Here is a 21,396-nt window from a genome sequence, read left to right as displayed (position 1 = left end):
TCTAGGTAAGGATAATCAGGATTCCAAATTAATATCAGAAACTTATATTGCAGGCTATGCTTCTACATCATACTCTAAGCTTTCTAATTGTCAAGGGAGTCCCAAAATACAGAATGGCATCCCATCCACTGGGCAGCCAAACAGACCAGCACCAACCTTCAATCCTTTATCCCCTGTAGATTTTAAGCATTTCCAAAAGTGAGCACCCCCCCCCCCCCAAAAGAAAAAAAAGTCCAGAAAAAAATGACATGAGAAAAAAAATGGCATGAGAATTCATAGGCGTACACAGATTGAACTCAAACTAAAGTAAGTTATATGTCTGCACATTGAATATAAGAAATCAACCATAAACCCTGGAAAGAGTAGGGCAGAAACTATTTATCACCATAATCATATGAAAGAGTAGGGCAAAAACAAAATGACTCTCACCATAATGATAAGAAAGAGTAGGGCAGAAACAAAATGACTCTCACCAAAATTTGCCATCTCAGTACCAGACCCCATACTGGTGCAACACTAGCACTATGTCGGTACAGTATGGTACGAAGTCTTTTTGGCGTACTGAGTATCAATACATCTTCTATATTGCATACCGGTACCAAACTGGTATGGTATGCCCTGTACCGTCCGATTCGGACCGGTACGGGCGAACCATGACTCTCACGATCCCCTGCCATATTCCAACAAGTTTATTTGCTCATTTGTCTACCAATATAGAAAAGAGGAAGACATTGTAAGGTAGTCTTCATTCACCCTATTAATTTCTATCCGAAGAGGTCCATGTTTTATCACCATATACAAAAGACATTTAAAATTTACCTTAGCATTTACATTCCAAGTCCAAAGTTACATTTCACAATCAAGGCTAGCCTTTTACCGTAACTGCTTTTCTTTAAACACAAATATACAATCGGTAAAAAACATCGTCCTAGGATAAAAAAAGTACTAGGATTAACATTAACCAAGGAACTCATGTCCACCGTCAATCATTCATCTAAGCCATCATTATGACCATTTTAATTTTGTTAAGAAAGCTGACCGGCCGGACAAGAAGAATAACATGCTAACAAAAGAATCATATACAAAACAAAAAGCCTGATTATATGCAAGCTTGTAAAATTATACGGCAAAAAATATAAACAAAAAAATTCATAGGTATCTTCATGAAGAATCAATATGATAATAAAGGAATTATGGGAGTCAATTTCAAAAAATCCAAAAGGATCAGCAAAAAATAGATAGCAGGTACATTTTATCATAGAGATCTCTGAGTAGTCCCGAGAAGAATGTCTTCCAGCTTTGTGGCTTACATCAGAGGAGTCCAAGAACAATGCTTGTCATGAACAATGTGCACCCATTATGGAGATCCAGAACAGTCCAAGAACAATGGCAACTAAGGGAGGAAAGAAGTTGCTTGGTAAGGTGAATTAATGGGTATGCATGGTCAAAACATGAGAGTCCACAAGAAACATCCTTAGTTTAGTTAAAATATATGAAGACAAGCCCATAGTTTGAAAGTGCATGCGAAATCCACAGTAGAATGCAAGAATAACTATCATTGTAAAAATATTACCAAGAAGCAATCAATCAGTTAGATACATAGACAGGTTTAGTGATCTTTTATCAGGCAAGAGAGCAGAGCAGAACAGAAGCAAATGCAGACTCCCGTGACCCTAAAAACAGTGAGTCAAGAATCAAAGAAATACATGAGCACGTTCAGGATATGAGAGTCCCAATAAGAATGGACATGCAGAAATTCAGAGTTACATTGTATAACTAACTAGGCAAATAACCTGGGACACAATAAGCTCATAACATCGCCTGATAGGACATGAAGTTTCTTAGTCCTGAACCAGATAAATTGGAGCACAGAACCTTTAACTCTTCCAAGTGGATCCTTTCTCCCTGTCATTAACTTCAAATCCACAGTCATTTCCTGTTTCTTGGAAAAAAATTTGCACAACCATTGCTGAAACCTTGATCCACCTAAGTTCAAAGGGAAAGAAATCCAAATACCTCCCATTCCTTGGTGAATTAAAACCCTGATGTCAATGATGGAGTCTCCTCAGGCTAGCAGGATGAGATTGAGGATTCCGAAGACGAAAGCTTGACCAGCACGGGAAGCTTCCGCATCTTGCTAATAGAGAAAAAACAAAAAAAAAAAGGGAAAAAAAAAGAAGAAGGCACCAGCCTTTTTACTTCTGAAGTTGGCAATCCAAAAATAACTGGTTCACAGATGGCCAGATGGGCATCAAAATTGAATTCGGCTTTAGGATTGCAGACTCTAATTCCATTATACTATTCCCCCAACAGCCGGCATTGAATACCCATTTGTTTTTCATATGGCAGCACGTGATTAGAAGAAGACTGATCCAGACACACGGTGCCGCACATCAGCTTCCAATCATATGCTGGCACATCAATGCATAAAAGTAAATGTAAGTGCATTAGAACTGTGTGGATTGTGTATTTTCATAAATTGAGAGATCTTCTCTTTGTACTTACAAAGTAAACTTTGTGTTTCTTCTTGATGAAAACTGGACATGTCAATTGTCCCCTGAATCTCAATCCATGCTCGATTTTATATCTGGTCTGTCTCTCCCTTTCTCAAGTCTACCAGAATGCTCTGTCAGCCTGCACTATTCTCAAAGGACGCCCATAACCCAAGCATGAGGGGTAATTAACTGAGTATTCAATATATAGGGAAGGAAAGCACCCAACTAGAATTGAACACAAAAAATTAAAGTTTTAGCACATACTCATTACTAGTTAGCTAACTGTGCTCGACGACAAACAGTTACAAGTTCTAGCAATCCTCATTGACATGTCAGAGACTTTTAGTGTAATTCTCACTAGCTGCATGTTAGCATCTTATACAACATAAGCAAGCTGTATCGATATCAATATGTAATTACTATAGGTATCTTATACATAACATAATTAGTATAGGTATATTAGATGATTCAGGTAAAATTTGTACAACTGAAATGATCTGAAGGGGGGAATAAGGAAAAACACATTATGTTCCACAAGTTGATAACAGACCTTTTGCGTTTATGAATTTCTTCTACTTCAAATTTCCAGTTCAGTCTTCTTTAGATCACTGTAAGAAAAATAATCTTCCAACATTTTCACAGCTCAAATTGTGATCTGCAGTTCTATACAACAGAAATATGCCTTTGATTCCCGTCACAGTTCAGTGTCTTTTACACAATAGAATGCCATTTTAAAAAACCAGAAGCGGCAGGAAAAGAAGGCCGGAGTTCATAGAGTGAAGTTCTCTTACAATTACTCAATTAAAGGATGACACAACATGATGCATGGTTTTGTATGTAAAATTTCAAATCATTAAACTGAGACAGGAGGAAACACGGGATTGCATTCCCTGATCTGTCTTTTCATTAAGAAACTTCTCATGTTGACCCTCCCTTTTTTCTCCGACTTGCAGTCTTTTTCACAGTGAAAGGAGTGCCAGATGCAACTTCATTGGTTTTTGGTTGGTGCTCAGTACCAGCTTCCTTGCTTATACTGATCTGCCTTCGCAACCGTAATATTTCACCCTTTGCAGATGCTAATTCCTCTTCAAGCCTTTTAGACCTCTTTTCCAAGATCTCTCTCTCACTCCCAAGCCTTGTGATGAGGTTTTGGGCATCCTCGATATTTTCCTGGGCTTCTTTTGACAAATTCTTTTGCTCAGTAAGCGATTTGACCAGCATCTCTTCCTCTGCTTCGAGGCTGGTATTTCTCGAATTAGTGTTCTCTAGTTCCCCCGAAAGCAACAATGCACTCTTATTCATCTCATCAAGTGATCTGGTAGCCTCATCTAAATCTGTCTCAAGAGCTCTTCGTGCTTCTGAATCTCTTTGTATTTGTTTCCCTAAAACCTCAAGCTCCCTGTTCAAAGTAGCAACTACTTTCCTTTCCTCTTTTAACTCACGCACTGTGGTTTCTAGTTTCTTATAGATCTCTAACAATTCCTTCTTTAACCTCTCACGATCTTCCATCACAGCTTTCAATTCACTGGATGTGACGCTGAGCTCTTCTTCTGATCTCTTAAGGACCTCCTTGATTGAGACTAGTTCATCAGAAAGTAATTTTGATGTAGACTTTGCCTCATCCAGATCATTGATTAGTAGTTTCTTTGATTCATGAAATTCATCCTGAATATTTGAAACCTTAGATACAAGTTCCTCATGCGATTTTTTGGCCACTTCTAGTTCCTTGGTCAGATTAGAAGCCACAAGTCTCGAAGCTTCCAATGTGTCTTGGGCTATTCGAAACTCGTCCTTCAATTTGTTCATACCGTTTACTTCTCTTTCTAGCAATGCTTTAACATCATCACGTTCTTTTGACAACTCAGTGATCATGGATCGGTAGTTGCTAGCTTCCCCCAATGCAAGATTAAGCTTCTCTTCAACCTGATGGAGCTGTTCATCTTTCTCAGATAAGACTTTGGAGTCAAGGGCTGCCTTTTTTTCAGAAGTGGACTTAAAATCATTATACTCTTTGATAAGATCATCAAATTTTCTTTGATAGTTATTATTTTCTGTGTGTAACAAATGATTTTTTTCACTCAATGAATCAATTGAAGATATCTTTGAAGTTAATTCTTCTCTAGTTTTAAAGATCTCCTCTTTCAACTGTTCGATGGTGGAATTTGCTTGTGCAAGATCCTCTTTGGTGTGATCGATAATAGAGCTCAAGTTCTTACATTCTGATTCCTTTTCAGAAAGTGATAATTTGAGATCTTCAATGCTCTTTTCCTTGTCATTTATCTCCAAGCTAATCAGGCTTACTCTATCCTGCAAAACATCAATTATATCCATCTTTTCTTTAAGTTTGGCTTCAAGCATCTTCTTATCTGCCTCAGTTTGTGCGATACTACCCTCAAGTTGACCTATTTGTGCTTTAAGATTCTCAGCTAGTTGTTTTTGACTTTGTACTTCTTGACGCAAACCTGCTATGGTTCCATTTGCAGAAGCTAGATGATTTAAAAGAGAGGCTTCCTCCTCCTTAAACCTTGTGACTTGTTTCTTTTGTTTTTCCTGTTCATTCAGTAGCCTTTTCCCAAAGTTTTCCTTCAGTGAAGATATTGTTGCTTCATTTTCACCCAGCTTTGTCTTCATCTGCATAGAGAGAAGGCAATCTGGCTAAGTAATTGCAATAATGTTTGTATTATACTGTATATATTGACCTTGCTGTCAACAGTCTAACAATACTTAAAAACAGATGTAGTCAGCTACCTATACAGAAGTTACTCTTACATATGTCATGATAGACTACTAGAGGACATCCCATCTGATGAGGAAGATTGTGTTCATATGATTTTAAGATGTTGCAGTTTTGCATTTTCGTTCTGCTATTATGAAACAAATAAAGCTGCTTTCATCACTTCAAAGGCTATACTGTTTGTTGCACATACATGGACATCCTTCAGGATGGTTTGTTGCCTTCAAAAGCTATAGATGCTCCAATATAGCATAAATTGATGAGACTGAATACTAAAAAAGGGAAAGGGCGTAGATGAGGACTGTGTTAATTGGCTCATTTATACGTTCAGCCATCCAATACTTTTTGGCAAATTATAATTTGATACAAGCATAACTAAAATGATTGGCAAAAGTGTCCTTTTGATTTACATGGCATATATTTCCCTCAAGGTCCTAAACTGAGAAGACTAGAGGAAAAGGATTCAAGTAGCCAACCCCAACTAGTTTTGGATTAAGGCTTAACTGAGTTAAGTATAAGACACAGGTACTTCCTTCAGGGTCAAAAGAGAATAAGACACAGGTACTTGCTATGGAAACCACTTTCTTTGGAAGCCAAAAGCATTCAAGGTTCCTTTTTCTTACAACAAGAAAAAGGTTCAGATTTAGGCCTGAGATGCACTGCGAAGCTTTTGGATCAACTAATTAGTTAACAATAAGAAAAATGAAATAAGAATTATACACTTCTTTACATAAAGTAATCTAAAGAGTTTCATGTACTACATATCACAAAATTTTAGTTTTTGCATGGTTAGAACATGATCCTTTTGTCAAAGGTAAGGGTTTGATTCTTGGAAAAAATACATAACTACTTTTGGCTGCCCCTGACTCAGAATAGTAGTCCAGTAGACGTTCTATCAAAAATATTAATAGCAGGATAAGAAAGAAGTCTAGATGAGACTAATATGTTAGCCTGTGGCATTGGCTTAGATCTTGAAGGGAGAGAAAAAAACACTACAATACAGATTTGTTAGAAAATTCAACAACCTACAGAATTGTTTAATCTCTTAAGGAACCAGTTTAAACTTTAAACCTCGAGTCAATCTATATGACGTCTCACCGACCAAAATAGAGAACATTTAGTCGTGGTTGGCCGGAATGCAACATGAAATCATAATGAAGGAAGATTGCACCATAAAGATCCGACACTTGAGACGAGTTTCTGCACAGCGCAGGAAACTAATGTATAATCATGTATTTTTGTTAAGTTGGTTTTAGGGTCTATTTTCTATCTTATTTATTTATATCATGATTTTTTGGTTATTTTTAGGTCAACTTTTCGAAGCAACTAAGTTGATACGTGACTAGTTAATTCATAATATGATTTTTTTTTAAAGAAGTATGTGTTTCAAGTGAGTCATGTACATACCTTAATTTTTCACAATATAAGGTTTTGTCTAAAGAAGTCATACCAATAGTATGCTTTGTCTAAAGAAGTAAAAGAATTTTAGTTCCACTAGGATTAATAGTTCGTTTTAAGGTATATGCCTATATGTAATGGCTGTGATGAATTTACAGTAGACTTTGCGGCAGGGATTTCAGTCGTCTCCATGGTGAAAGTTCGTGGCAAGAACTCCCTCCAGGTTATGACAGTAAGGGGGCTTTTAACCATCAACAGTGGTGATGACTTCTACCATGTATCTTCATCGCCAATTAAGTGTCCATTTTCATTGAAACTCTATATCTAAATTCTAAACCTTTCAAGTCTCCACCAAGCCATAGTCTCCTAATCTCAACCCAACCTCATCATCTCATATAAAGTTTCTTTAATTATTTCTACTCTAAGGGCTCAGTTAAATCAATTATAGTTCAAAAGACAAAATTCCATCAACCTGAGCCCTTGATTTTTCTCTTAAGAAACTCATTTAAGCCCTATATTAAACTAAGATATCTAATCACCAAGGTTGGTTGTACCGGTACTGGTTACCATTTCAGTAGCCTACCTGCATGGTACACCTCATACCAACACATGGTACATTGTTTGTTGGAGGTGAAAAACAACTGTACCATGTACCCATACAGTATCATATCGAGCACTAGTATTATACCGGTTCATTATAGGTACAGTATGATACGCTCGGCATCAGTCAACACAGGCTGGTACAACAAACCTTGCTGATTACCTAATCTGTAGCTCTACACCCTAATTCAGTAATCCAAAACCTATCACGTATTAATTTTGGAATCAAATGTCAGTACACTTGGTAGAGTTACTAAAAGTTTGATGTCCAAGATGAAACTAAACAAGTTAATCCATTGTTTGGCTTATATCATAAAATATAGACTACAAGTTTGCTTGAAAATTCGAGCAAGCTGTAACTTTAGATATTCTTGTCCCCCCCCCCCCCCCCAACCCCCGAAAAAAAACCAAAAACAAAAAAGAAACAAGGAAAAAAAAGAGTGCCAGATTCTGCATTAAATTTTGGTACTAAATCTGGCACCCATTTTGAGTACTCTCTTGTCATTGCATGTTACATATTCTCTAGAAGGCCAAATACTCAAAATCCGCTAATGCTCATTAATAGAGGCCTACTGTGCCTGTCTGTAAATGCTCGAGACACATTTTAACATCTCCACAGCGACACTCCTATGAAGATGCACATGAACAGACACTATTTGTATAAAATTGTTGCATGTGTGTTTGCATATCTGTCATGCAAAATATGTGATGATGCATAATCTTCTAAATCACCAAAAAGCACCCAATTTGTAGATAATAGTAAGCTGTAAATATAAGAAACATCTCTATAGCAGGTTTGAAGATAGTTTACAGATTCAAAGGTTGATTCCATGTCTGTCTTTTCCTTCTGAGATGTTGCATATAATGCACCGAGAACCCCAGACCCAACTATTCCAAGCCCATTCAGGAGAGATACAAATGAGTTATCAGGTGCATTCTGTAGATGTACTTGCTGCTAGGAGGAAAAAAACATACACCTTTCAGAAACAGTAATTTTTTGATAACTTGATCAGGTTTCAAACTCAACAACAGGGAGAGGATCAAGCTACCTCCGATTGGTTGGGCTCTTGGGATGAGATTTCCTGCTCTGGTTTTTTAAGAGATTGCAACATTAGGATGTTAGACTCTTGGGATGAAACTTCCTGCTCTGGTTCTGTAAGCTCTTGCACCTCTAGCTTGTTAGGCCCTTGGGATGAAATTTCCTGCTCTGGTTCTTTAAGAGCATGTACTTCTGGGTTTACCATATCTTTTTTATCTGAAACAAAAATAAAAATAGAACAAAAAGTTTATGAAGCAAATAATAAACTCAAGTTAAAAAGATCAAATGCATATATATCGTGAAGAAGATGCCCAACAGTGTTTATTTAGAACTAGCTGCTTAACTTATATTACAAGTCAGGGTTATCCCCTCCTCTGAGGAGATTAACTAACCTCATGCAGGCCTATGTGGCAAACTAGCAGCAGAACTTGGCCATCCATTTCACTAACCAACAACTGAAAAGTCAAAGTCAAATGTAACATTCCCCCTGCCAACAAAAATGGGCTTTGGTGAAACCATTGAGGTCAAGTAGCCTCCCTCAAAAAGAACGGGTACCCTATCCCTTGTATTATGTTATTCACTTAACTTATAGCATGCTTGAGCCCATATTATACTATAAAGTTTAAAAACTGAACCACATTTTTCATATTTTTTATATACTACCCAGTAAGCCATATATGACTTCAAGAACCATATTCATTTGTTTGAACCATAACGTGCTTGAACTCTATTATATTTCCAAGGACTTTGCACAAATCAACAACTAATAAGCAAGCACTTAACAACAAAGAAACAGTGTGTCAACTTTATATCAAAGACAAATAAAATTAATAAATGAATTATCTCCAGCATTTTTCTATTCTATAATACTAATAGTCATTATACACAACTTAGATAAAATTATTTTTTTCTTACAATTTCTCTTATCTTGTCTTTTTCCTCTCGCCAAATCAAAAGCTCGGACATGCGGCCAAATCTGACTCCCATGTTCATGTTTATGCAACATTGCTAGTGCCTTCTGATGTTGCATGTCTTGATTTCCTGAAATCATAACAATAATATAAGAATAATGAAGCAAAAAAGCAAAAATTAAAGATGTAGCAACAAAGAATAATCTATCTTAACTAGAAAAGAACAAATACTCAAAGGAAATCTTATCAAGGAGATACTATTAACTCACATGGAGCTATTTTTCAACAAAATGGGCACTCACTGAACTCTAGTATTAACCCTTATTTTCTCCCTTATTTGCACAAATAAAATTATGCAGTTTTTTTCTTTTTTTGCAAATATCATACCACTATGCGTCATATCAAAATAAGACTTGGTTAACCATATTCGTAGATACCTAGCACATTTGTCTTGGACTTTAGAATTTCAACAGTGAACTCCGCAGGTGGTGGGGGAAAAAATAACATGCTCAGCATTATTTCCACTTGAACAAGAGAGTGACTTGAGACTTAAGAGAGATGGTGGTCTTGCCATCATGGAAGCCATATTTTGATTACCTTTAATTAATTCTTGGCATTTTAAGCACCATGAGAAAGTGACACAAAAACATTGTATGGATTTGTACAGTAGAAACAAGAATAAACGTGAAGAAACCACAATATTCTTGAGAATATGATGCAAGAATTCTAAAGAATTAAAGAAGGGAAGCTAGAAGTTGAGAATTGCACCAGATATGATATGTCTAAATGGGAAATCTATTAAAAGAAAACTTAAAAGTAAAGTTCTGGAGCATGTAAAGGCGGTATATATATATATATATATATATATATTAAAGAAACTTTGAGTGGGACGATGAAATTCATTAGGCGATTGAGGAAAAAGAGTGTGCTTCGGGAAATGAGAAATTTCAAAGATATGAAAAGGCAACGAAGAACGAAAAGGAAAAAAATAATAAGATTAGATATGCAGCATATGGTAAATGCTGTGATAGTTGAGGCCCAAATAAAAGTGAAAAAGAAACTGAACCAGCAACTATGAGGAGAACGCAGACTGGAGATATAGATCAAGTTAGGTGGGTCCACAGTGTGAATAATGCAATTTTATTGAAAGATTGTAAGATAAAATGAAATTATCAATATTATCACAAGAGGAAAAGAAATAAATTAAACAATACTAAATTGGGGAGTTAACACAGGGATGACTTTGAAAATTAAAAGGGTGTGAGAAAGCATAGGTGCTTGGGCAAATGAAATGATCAATCTGAAAATGAAATACGTTGAGATAACAAAAAGAAAGAATGATAACATTAATTCTAAGGAAATAAATTGGATAGTTGCAGGAAAGATTCTTGTCTACTAGTCTTCCATGCTTCTTCTACCTCTCCTCCATTCTCACATATAATAATCCAAGATGGAGAGATAGATGAAGATAGCTAAAAGAATAAAATAAGCAGAGTGGATTAGCCAAAATTGCACTACTCAAGTGCAAAGCAAAGTTTAAAGTTATTAAGACTCTGAAGGAAAAAGCTGTGTAAGGAAGATCGAGGGGCTTATCTCAAGTCAATTGATAAATGTTATGTATTGAAGAGGAGCATAAGATAAGATTAATGGGAGAGGTTAGTACAGATGTGCGTTAAAATTAGAAAAATCAGAAACGGGAGATGTTTAATTGGATTGAGTGAGAAAAAGTAGGTTTTTACCTGTAGTGTATGTAAAAACCAATTAAGAAAAGAGGACTCTTAAATCAGGTTGAAGGGTCTATAAAAGAAAGTGGGAGCCTATAGAAGACATGGATATAACAAAGATGGAATTCAGATTGGCTACAAAACAATAGCAAAGTACCATCCACAAAACTAATGCAAGATGGAAAGGGTGAGACGCAGTATATGTGCTCAAGTGCAATCGGATCCCCAAAAAACGAATTATTAAATGTTCCTATAAACGACTAATAACGGAGCGTAACCTCAAATATATTAAGCTACATTCATTAAAAGAAAGCTGGTAACATTGATTAAAGAAAGAAAGAAAGAAAGAAAGAAATTGTACTCTGACCGTGTGTAGAACTATTTGGCACAAAATTTATATTATTATTAGAAAAAGGATCTAACCATCTCATAATGTCGTGAAACACATGGAGATATTTTTCTTGCAATATCCAAAGCAAGATCAGAAAACCGGGTCACGAGCTAATACTAGTTGATGGATTTATTAGTGTCTATAATAAACTTTCTATCTAAATCAAAAACGGGGTTTAACAAGAAAAAGAAGGAAAAACTTGCAATACAACTAATGTAGAGCACTAAATTAGCAATTTGACAAATATTCTTCCCTTAGGTTACTCAAATTTCGTCGACACAAATATCATCTCTCTAAAAATCAAAAAAATTTTGAAAAAAAAAGACGCATTTATTATGTAATGCCAATGAACCAAGAATCGAGAAAAAATAAAGAAGAAAACTAAAAGAAAAGGCCTCAAGAAAGCACCACACTGACCTATCACCAGATCTTCCACGGCTATTGCCCCGAGCTGCAGGAGGGGAAGAACCGATACACCCACCAAGAGAAAAGTCCTCCTGTGCGAGGAACCGCTCGTATCGCCCTGAGGCGAGGCCATGGCCACCCCTACTTTCTTCTTCGCAACCTTTCGATGAGAACACGGCAAGAGAGAAGGGGAGGACCCGGAAGGGAAGAAGGGTAGAGAGAGGCGTGACTGCGAGAAGGTCGAGCTCTCCGATAAAAACCCCATTTTTCCCCCGAATTCTTTGAAAGAAAATATCGTTAGACAGCACTATGTCTTTCTTCCTTCCCCCGGTCACCCCATCCGTAGGTTTTCTTTGTCCTTTTCTTTTCTTTTCTTCTCTTCTCTTTAGCGCCATCCACTTTGCCAAGATCAAGCAGCCACTACCCTGCCCCTGGCTCCAGGTAAAGGCCTGAGAAATTCCGTACGTCTACGCCTCGCTCTCGCAAATCTAACGCGTCCGTCTTCGGATGGCCAGAAGAGAACATTGATCGTACGGTGGATGATTCAAAATAGGAGGACTGGGTTTTACCGGGCCAACTCTATTGGAGCTTTTGGCGAGGGCCAAGCATCGCACCAACAGCAGCCGAGTCTTGAGAGATAGGGGGATATAATAGATCTTCTTGTCATGCCAGCTCAGCTAATACTTTTTCTAATAATAAGCCGATGAAGAAAGGTAGCTCAACCGGACAAAGAAATTCTATCCCTGCGAATTGAGTTTATATATATATATATATTAGTAGCTCACACATAAAAGATATAAGTATGGTCCAAAAAATCAGACAATAAAAAATATATAAAGAAAACAAAATAGAAGCATGGTTCTTGCAGATAAAATTTTCGGAATAATGAGCTGTATAGAATGCTATACAAATTACAGCGCTATGCAAATGGAGTTTGGCCGCGTATTTCTCGTATACTTGCATCTTTTAAACTTGTTCATGATGGAAATGGAACTTTGGTATAACTCAACAAGATTAAATATAAGAATAATGGGCTGTATAGAATGCTATCCAAATTACAGCGCTATGCAAATAGAGTTTGGCCGCGTACTTCTCGTATACTTGCATCTTTCAAACTTGTTCATGGTGGAAATGGAACTTTGGTATAACTCAACAAGATTAAACATAAAACTATAAAAGCGGGAAAGAAATCCGAGGCACAGCCGAGCAACATGCCATGCCTAGTTAGAATCTTTGGTACAATTTTTTTTCACATAATTTGAAATTTAGTGGCATAGTTTAATATTTCTTCTATGATTACCCTTCTTCCGCTCTCAACTTCTCCTCCTCATTAGATTTGCAAATCTCATATTCTCCATTGTGATCAAGAAGGGCCCTTCTAGAGCTTCACATTTTCTTTGAAAAACCTGTACCAATTGGTCCAGAGAGAAAAATTGCCATCTCTTTCGTAACGAGAGAATCTATAATTAATTTTAGGCAATAAAAAATTTACCATATCATGATTTGGACTTATTTATCCAATGGATGCTGCTTTCTCTTTTACAAAAGAATTTTTTTAAGACATTTAATTTTTGCCATGCTTTCTCTTTTACATAAGTATTTATGGTTTTGGAAATTGTTATATCACAGAACAACTGAAACCCAAAAAATAAAATTAGTATTTATAAATAAATCAAATATTTTAAACAATTAATGGCATTTAGCTACATCAATCACAAAAAAATAATAAAGTAATATCTAATAGTCCTTATTTTATTTATTTTTGGAAAAATCAAGAATTGGTAGCCAATAAATGGAGGCTTGGTGGTCAAGAAATAGGGATTTGATATGGTACCTTTTTTTCTAAAAGATTTGCAAAATACCTTCTCAATTGAATAAATTTTCCCTTTAGTGGGTCATAAATCACGTTATCTGATGATCAATGCTAATCCAACCGAATGGACGGTAGTAACTGGAAGATCCAAGTCGAGATTGGTGCGGCGATTATACGCTAAATATTTCACTTATACCATGATCCCGAAAATACCCTCGAAAGGCGGGAAAGACCCTCTTTGCGAGAGCCTATAAACCGGACCGACCGTTGTTCTTCTTTTCCCTTCATGTTGTGTTTTTCTTAGGGATGCTCTCCGGGGTTTCACCAAAACATCTAGGAAAAGTTCAAGAAACCCCAAAACATCTCCGAGGAGATGCCTATCTACATGTTACGAGGATCGACGTCGATTTCCCCTTCAAGGTTTGCGATTGCCAGATTGTTTACATTGAGAAGGTCATCCAATCGTTGGAAGAGGTTGCGTCCGTCTCATCCGAGCCCTTTTCTTTCTTTTACTTTGATCTTTTAACGCTATCGCTTTGATTCACAAGAAATGGCCCGATGTGAATGTTTTCAATTCGATTTCTTATTTTCTTGGTTGTGATTCTTATTTTAGCTTCTTTTTTTCTTTTCATCAATTCTTTTATCTTTTATCCATTTGAATCAGAGGTAAAAGCCCGATTGACCGATTTTTATTCAGGTTCTTCATCTTTCTCTAATTTATCTCGAGTTCAATCAGTCTCCCCAGAACATGTTTGTATCGCTACGGATCTCCGTCGACTCTCCTTCTAATTTCTTTTTTTCTTTTACCGGAATCTTTTTGACTTAGTCCTTCAATCCAGGAAAGATTGCCCAATTCTTATCCCAGATTCATGCTTTAATCTCCTTTATTCGATCCATAAGATTTGCATCCGATTCAAACAACTTTGATCTTCTTGATCATTCTTGATCTTCTTTACTCATTATTATTGTTTGAATAGGATCGATATTACATGTAGTCTTTTCTTTTAGATCCATCTTTCAAAATTTAGCTAATTCGCGGGAAATGTCTCTTTTGTAGTGTAAACTAGAGTTTTATCTGGAAGTACTGTTTCTTCTTTCTTTATCTGATACTCTTAATCTTTATTTTATTTTATTACAGAAGAGAGTTTGTTGATTAAACAATTTTATTTGGTTTACTTTTAAATCAATCTTTAGTTTAATTGATTTTTTTCTATGTCGCGTTATTTAGTTTAATTCTAACTTTTTTTCTTAAATTGAAGGTCATGCCGTGTTATCTTCTTCATTTACTTTTCTCTTTTGATATAGAAAGAATATTTGTCATATAGTTTATCTGCAAGAAACGTTTCTCAGACTGTAGAAGCTAGAGTTACTATGTGGAATCATTAGGTAATTTTGTTTGGTGTTATGCTGTTTTGTTGTCCTTTACTAGGTTTATTTTCCAATTTTCTATCCAAAATGTACTATAACTATTTTAAAATTTCCATTATGTTTGGGTGCTTTATTGAAGCACCCCACTGGAAAGGGGGCTACAAGCCTCTCACTTATTCTGAAAAAAATATAGGTGATGGGATGAGCAGTGAGTGCAGTAGCATATTGCCTGTTTTGATACATAATCATATTGTCTACTTTTTCTTCACAGTGGTATTCTTGGGTATATTATACCATATGCTTCCACATGAGATTTTTTTTAAAAAAAAATGTTTTATCCAATAATTTAATAATCACAAAATGAGTGCTTTTGCATGATGCCGATGGTCTTCACACTTTGTGGCATTTGCTATTCACTGCATTTTGATGCAGAATAGTATGGTCAGGATTGCATAGAACAGTAAACATCTTGGATTATTTAAATCTCGTATATTTTTTTAATGGGTTTTGGATATTTCTTGGATTCTTAACTTGGTCTATGCTATCAGTTTTTTGATCCTTCAATTTTATCTCAAATTTTGCAAGGTGTTGACATACAAAATCAATTGAAGGTGCTAGCATTTCATGTCTTGAATTCAATGAAAATTTTGAAATGTGAATTCAGTGCAAGGAGAAATGCCAGCAGTGCATTGGTCTTATAATTTTCAAACAGGAATTGACTTGTCCTTCATCTTCTTCTTTTCTTTTTTTTGAAAAAAAGAGAAATTAGCTTTTGTAGATGGAGTGCTTACCACAAATGTGCATCTATAGGGAAGCCTTTTGTGCTCACTTTTGCATCTTCTCTTCTTCTGGCACTAGAGAGGCTGTAATTTGTTTGATGATTCTTGCTAGTCACTTTACTTGTGCCACTGCTGGAAAATTTCAGGCCAAGGATACCAATAGACATAATTGAGTCCAAATGTGCATCCATCATGAAATGCAGATTTTTCGAAGTAGAGTATAAGACCATGGTTGAATACTGCCTGTGCATAAAAGGTTCTGCTGCCCTTACCCTCATGTTCCTGGTACTAATAAATTCATATCATCACTGTTTACTGTCGTTATGCTGCAATTTATTGAATCATAATGTGTCATTGCTTATTCTAAATATAGTATATAGCATGACCAGATTGCAATAATCAGACAGAGTGTTGAGGCCCTGTTCCAATTCACATAAAAAACACATGATGGAAAGAGTGGTGTTCCCTCAATTGATGAATCTGCTTATATCCTTAAACATAATTCTGCAAAAAAGCAGGTGCTTACTGTGAAATTATGATGGACGACAGAACTGAGTGGTGGTTAGGATGTAGAGAAGGGTGTGAGGAAATAGTGGAGAGAGCATGGGAAGAGTCTTGGAGCATTACATGGGTTTAGTTATTCTAGATTGTTTGTTTTTTATTTTTTGAGGAAAAAAACTATTTTTCTTTGTCCTTTTAGAGAAGTACTGGTTTGCTTAGTGGGATTTAGGTAGTCATTTATTATTTTATTTGTTCTGCATATGGTGCTAGATATGGTAGCATATACCTCATATTGTGTGACAATATGTGAAGATACTGAACATTGGTTCATTCTACCTCTACTACAAATAGTCTGTCTGATTTTAATTTTTGTTTCTGAGCATGTGATGGTCTGATTTTTTGGTTTTTCTCTTGTGACTCTAATGGAAGTCACAAGACCTGTCATCCTTAAGTGCACTTTCCTGCTTTTTCTAATTTAGTTCTCCGTAACTGTATACATTGACTTATGTAAATCTTGCAGTCTTTTCCAACCTAGCTCCTCCAATTTCAGGGTCAATTAGTCATAAAGAGAAATTTTAGTCAGGTAAGGTTTTCTTGACCTATTTATTTAGTAAGATGAGACCAAATAGTGTGAAGTTGCTATATAACCAGGTTGCTTTTCTGAGTAAGAAACTGAAGTATTTCCTCTTGTCAGAGTTGATCAAATTTTTGAAATTGTTACTAGTTAGCTATACTTCTTTATGTGCATGTGTAATATTTTGTAGATTACATGAAGAAGCATCAAAAATCTGGAGAGAAGCTTTTCGACATCTAAGATTTGGTTAATATTGGTAGAATTGAGGTGCCAAAGCTTAGCTTTATTGTCATCATGTTGTGCAAAGTTTACTATGCATTTCTTTTAACAGCACATTTTATTGCTGCAATCAGTATAGGAATTTAAACTTGCACACATTTTGTGAAATGATAATTAACTATGCAGATGCCATTATTACATATCCAGAGAGCTTTGCAAAGCAGTTTATATTATTGATACCAAGAACAGTGTTCACTTTTAAGTATCCAGTGGAGCAATGCTATACTCAAAATTGATGAAGCCCACAACCTGCTAAAAGAAAAGAAAAACTATTCCTATGGACTTAGATTTAGGCTTTATTAATCATAAAATATGGAGGATTTAATTTGAGCTTTTAGATTTTTGGCAGAAGTACTGAAGCATGTTAAATTTCAAAAATTAGGAAAATTGTTCCTTGTGCAGTCATAACTTGACCTTACCCTTTTTTATCATCCTGTGCTCGTGTTTCTTCATGGACTATGTAATGTTTAGATTTTTTATTTTCTTGTTTTCTTGCACAACCCCTGTTATCTTACTTATTCTCTTCACATGACATGTAGGAAGAGCATAGGCACAGATGCAGCTTCATTTGACTTGCAATCTGGTAATCTGACTACTTGCATAGCTGAAGCAAAACAACTTGACCTTTCCATTGCCGGGAGGCAGTAAAAAATCGACTGAAACATCTAGATTCAGATAGTTATGCTGTTTTAGAAGGAATTGTAAGGCATACCATGACTTTCCATAATTTTTTATTTGTAATTTGTTGGGCTAATGATATCTTCTGTTTTCCAAGTCATGAGTCATTGATAGCTTATTTAAATACTCTCTGTACTCATTCCGGAAACTTGGGTTTCTGTTTGGGTCAAACAATGAAAGAAATCATGAGAATTGTTGGTCTATTTTGCAACTTGAGGAGATGCTTATTAAAAACCAAGTCTTTTCACAGGTAACATTTGCAGAAAGAGGCTTAGTAGGTTCTGATTTTTTGCGGGAATATATTAATGGTGTTATCCATTAATTCTACTTAATTATGAATTTTTGTTTGACTTGAATTCTGTCTATCGAGAACTGAAATTCTTGGATACAACTTTTGTCCTCCTCTGTTAGATTTATATCTCAGATATTCAGAATATATCATTTTATTGTTTAATCATTATTGCAAGCTACCATGCCTTATATAAAATAAAAAAAAAATGGTAGCTGAATATCATTTTTTCTGTCCACTTATTTTGTGCTCCTTTAGATCTCATTCTGTTTCTGCTTCGGCTGAATTTTTATTCTTTTGAGATGGATTTATTTGCCTATATCAAACCTCTATTTATCCCCTCATCTGAAATCATTAGAAGCCACAGGAACTTCAGAGGGTTGCTCCCTGTTTACATGAAGTTTAGCAACTGACAAGGTATGTTTCTACTGGTCAGTCTTTTGAGCATAATGAAGTGTTCCTATCTTGACCTAAAATGGCTTTGCCAGGAATTCAACACCGTTTTGTTAAATGTCAGAAGAGAGATCAGAATCTTATTCTTATAACCTTCTCAAATTCTTGTGAGTCGCGCTTTTTATCCAAATAAGGCTTGAAGAATTAAAATAAAGAACTGTTTTGTTCTCTGTTTAACTACTGTTTTTAATGACAGTGGCCAAGCTTCAAAATTTGATGAAGATAGCTTCCATTAAATCAGTTATTCATAAATCTAATTTCTCGAAAGTCAATAAAATTTCCTTTTCATGTTGTTTTTAATAGAGAAAATGAGGTATATTTTGATAGATAAAAACTCTTAAATATTTGATTAGTCTATACTTGGTGAAACTGAGAATGATGTTGTTAAAGAGTTGGTTACAGTACATACGGATAAATGTGAAGACAATAAGAATGCAGACAGTTATGAATTATGCAACTTGGTAATCAATCACATTAGCTATTGTAATGGCAAAATATATGCTTCTACATGAAAGCATATGTTTCAGGTTAGATTGATTGGCCTATGCTCTGCAAATGCAGGATGTAAAAGTTTTTTCACATCCAAACTTAATCTGAGTAAAATAAAGTAAATATTCAACATTAATTTAGGCCTCAAACTATTTTATATCATGTTTTGCAGTTACAGTGTGCTATAATTGATGTTCACATGCCTCCAGTACTTACTATTGAAGCTTCGGAAACAGATTGCTGAAATTGCTGCACTAATCCAAAGAAAAAGGGTTTTACCCTCCCTGGGCAGTATATTTATCAATTTTTGTCTAATCTGAACATCACATATAAGACAGCCAAAATGATTTTCATACCGTTGATAATGTTTCATGATTCTTTAGGAGGGTATTCATCTGCTTTTGAGGCCCTCTGGTTTCACTGAGATTGTTTATTTCATTATTGTACATTCTTGTATTATTGGACATGCTTATTATGATTGTCTTATTCTAAATCGTGGAGTATAATAATGAAGAAAAGTCTTCCTCTCTGTTTTCTAAACATCAGAAACTATAACTAAGTCTGGAAAACCATGCACATCCAAGGGCACAGTTTGCTATTAGAAAACTTCAAGGATTTTTTTTTTTCAATATTATCTTTAGAGATGGTGGTCAAGGTTATGTCAGATATTATCATGCAAGTTACATTTTCTGTATATATGCACATTTTTAGGCCACTTTCATATCTCCTGCTGCTGATGATTTCTAATGTATCTCTACTTTATGGTAGATGCTGTTTTCATTTAATTTATTCTATCTCAGCAGCAAATATAGTAATTTGAAATTATTTTTGTTTTTAAGTTCATCTGCAGGAAATCATCCCAATTTGACAGAAAGTTTCACTAGTCTTTGTGAAGGTACCAAATGCCTTTTCTGGAGTTTGTAATGCCAAAGCTTTTTTAATTGTATGTCTTACTTTTCTTTCTGAAAAGATGAGTTTTTGGCATGTTGTGTTTAGATATTAACCAACCCTTAAGGATTAACAGTGTATTTTGTTTCATTCAAATACTGCCTAGTTTTGGAAGATAAAATCAAAGAAACTGCTTCATTTTTACAGTTTTTTAACATGTTTCTCACTGTTACATCAGTATTAGGCTATCATAGATGCTTTTATCAGTTTGATGTTTTTTTGGAGATACTGTATAGGTGATTGAAGCAAGTTCTATTAGATTAAGGTTCGCATATGATGAGTTCCTAATATAGAATGGGGATTGCAACAGATGCTACCGATTTTTATATACATTATATATATATATATAATTATATATATGTATATATATTCTTTTTTATAAAGAAGTGTGGCTGATCGAGAGGGAAATGATGTGCTTGAAAATTTTAGAATGGCTAATGTGAGGAAAACCCACTTGCAATATGAGGACCAAATACAATTTGCTTTTGAATAACTTTAAGATTGTGATTGGAAGTATTTGGCTGGTTCATAAGTTGCATGAAAGTACTCTAAAGCTTTGGATTTTGAATGTTTAATGATCTATGGGTTGGAATTGATGGTTAGGAGAGTGATGCTGCTATTATGTCCAGCCACAAATTTAAGCTTCTTGTTGTCTCCTAAATGATTTGGAGGTGTAGAAAATGCCACATTACAAATTCGTTGATGTAAGGGGAATATTGATTCTTGACAATGTCTTCAAACGTATTTAATGGAGGACCTTGATGTTTTAGTGATAATTGATTCAAGTCTTCTAATCGAACCTCTTTTGGAGAGGGCTAATGAGTGTAAAATAAAGGTAAATATGATATTTTTATTGTTAAAGAGTGTCCTCAATATCTTGACATATAATCATAATCGTAATTATCAGGCTTTTTCCCAACTAAAGAATGTCCTCAGTATGTCTGGATGTGCTTAACACATAATCATAATCATAACCATCGGGCCTTTTCCCAACTATTTGACGACGGCTTTATTGATCCTCATTAGCCGAGTTCCTATTTAGGGCACCTCTAATGTTATTCCAAGTTTTGTTATATCCTTCCTCATAACCTCAATTCCTTTTTTTTTTTACTACGTTCAACACAAACCAAAGTACCTCTTCTTACTAGAGCCTCCTTAGATCTTCATTATATATATTTATACCATTTTAATATTTTTTTCCATCACTTTGTCGTTTACAACTCCTCTATATGTTCATTTCTTATGTATCCTTTCTAGTTTTGCCAGACATGTATCTTAGCATTCTCATTTCTACTATGTTCAACTTGTTTCATATTCTTTTTTTGTTGCCTGATGCTTTGAGCCATATAACACGGCAAGCCTTATTATTCTATAAAATTTTCTCTGGAGTCTCCAAGTTTGCTCCTGTCACATAATATTCTAGATGCACCTCCCTACTTCATCCAACCAACTCTTAGCTCTGTTACATGTATCTTCACGACTTCATTTGTCTTGATATGCAAAATATATTAGAGACGATCATTTTGGA

General features: G+C 35.3%; 1 protein-coding gene and 1 long non-coding RNA gene across 4 annotated transcripts; one reads left to right on the top strand and one right to left on the bottom strand.

The window, feature by feature from the left end:
- Window positions 1–2,892: 2,892 nt before the first annotated feature.
- Window positions 2,893–12,101, bottom strand: LOC103709738 (MAR-binding filament-like protein 1-1). 3 transcript variants are annotated; one of them, XM_026805694.2, is made up of 5 exons: window positions 11,710–12,101; window positions 9,182–9,307; window positions 8,277–8,482; window positions 8,039–8,182; window positions 2,893–5,126 (listed from the first exon to the last, which is right to left on the bottom strand). In XM_026805694.2, the coding sequence occupies exons 1-5, from the start codon at window positions 11,960–11,962 to the stop codon at window positions 3,414–3,416; spliced, it is 2,442 nt and encodes an 813-aa protein (XP_026661495.2). In that variant the 5' UTR covers window positions 11,963–12,101; the 3' UTR covers window positions 2,893–3,413. The 3 variants fall into 3 exon arrangements, with proteins under 3 accessions (XP_026661495.2, XP_008793446.2, XP_038984591.1); XM_008795224.4 differs by having other exon boundaries at window positions 8,039–8,179; XM_039128663.1 differs by lacking the exons at window positions 9,182–9,307; window positions 11,710–12,101 and adding an exon at window positions 8,659–8,753.
- A 1,714-nt stretch (window positions 12,102–13,815) lies between these two features.
- On the top strand, window positions 13,816–18,506 carry LOC113462901. The gene is made up of 3 exons (XR_003386189.2): window positions 13,816–13,984; window positions 16,679–16,741; window positions 17,551–18,506. It is a non-coding gene; the product is annotated as an uncharacterized LOC113462901 (long non-coding RNA).
- Window positions 18,507–21,396: the final 2,890 nt, after the last annotated feature.

The sequence above is a fragment of the Phoenix dactylifera genome, chromosome 8 (assembly GCF_009389715.1).
Source record: "Phoenix dactylifera cultivar Barhee BC4 chromosome 8, palm_55x_up_171113_PBpolish2nd_filt_p, whole genome shotgun sequence".
Classification (NCBI taxonomy): domain Eukaryota; kingdom Viridiplantae; phylum Streptophyta; class Magnoliopsida; order Arecales; family Arecaceae; genus Phoenix; species Phoenix dactylifera.
This window is presented reverse-complemented; position numbering and strand designations above follow the sequence as displayed.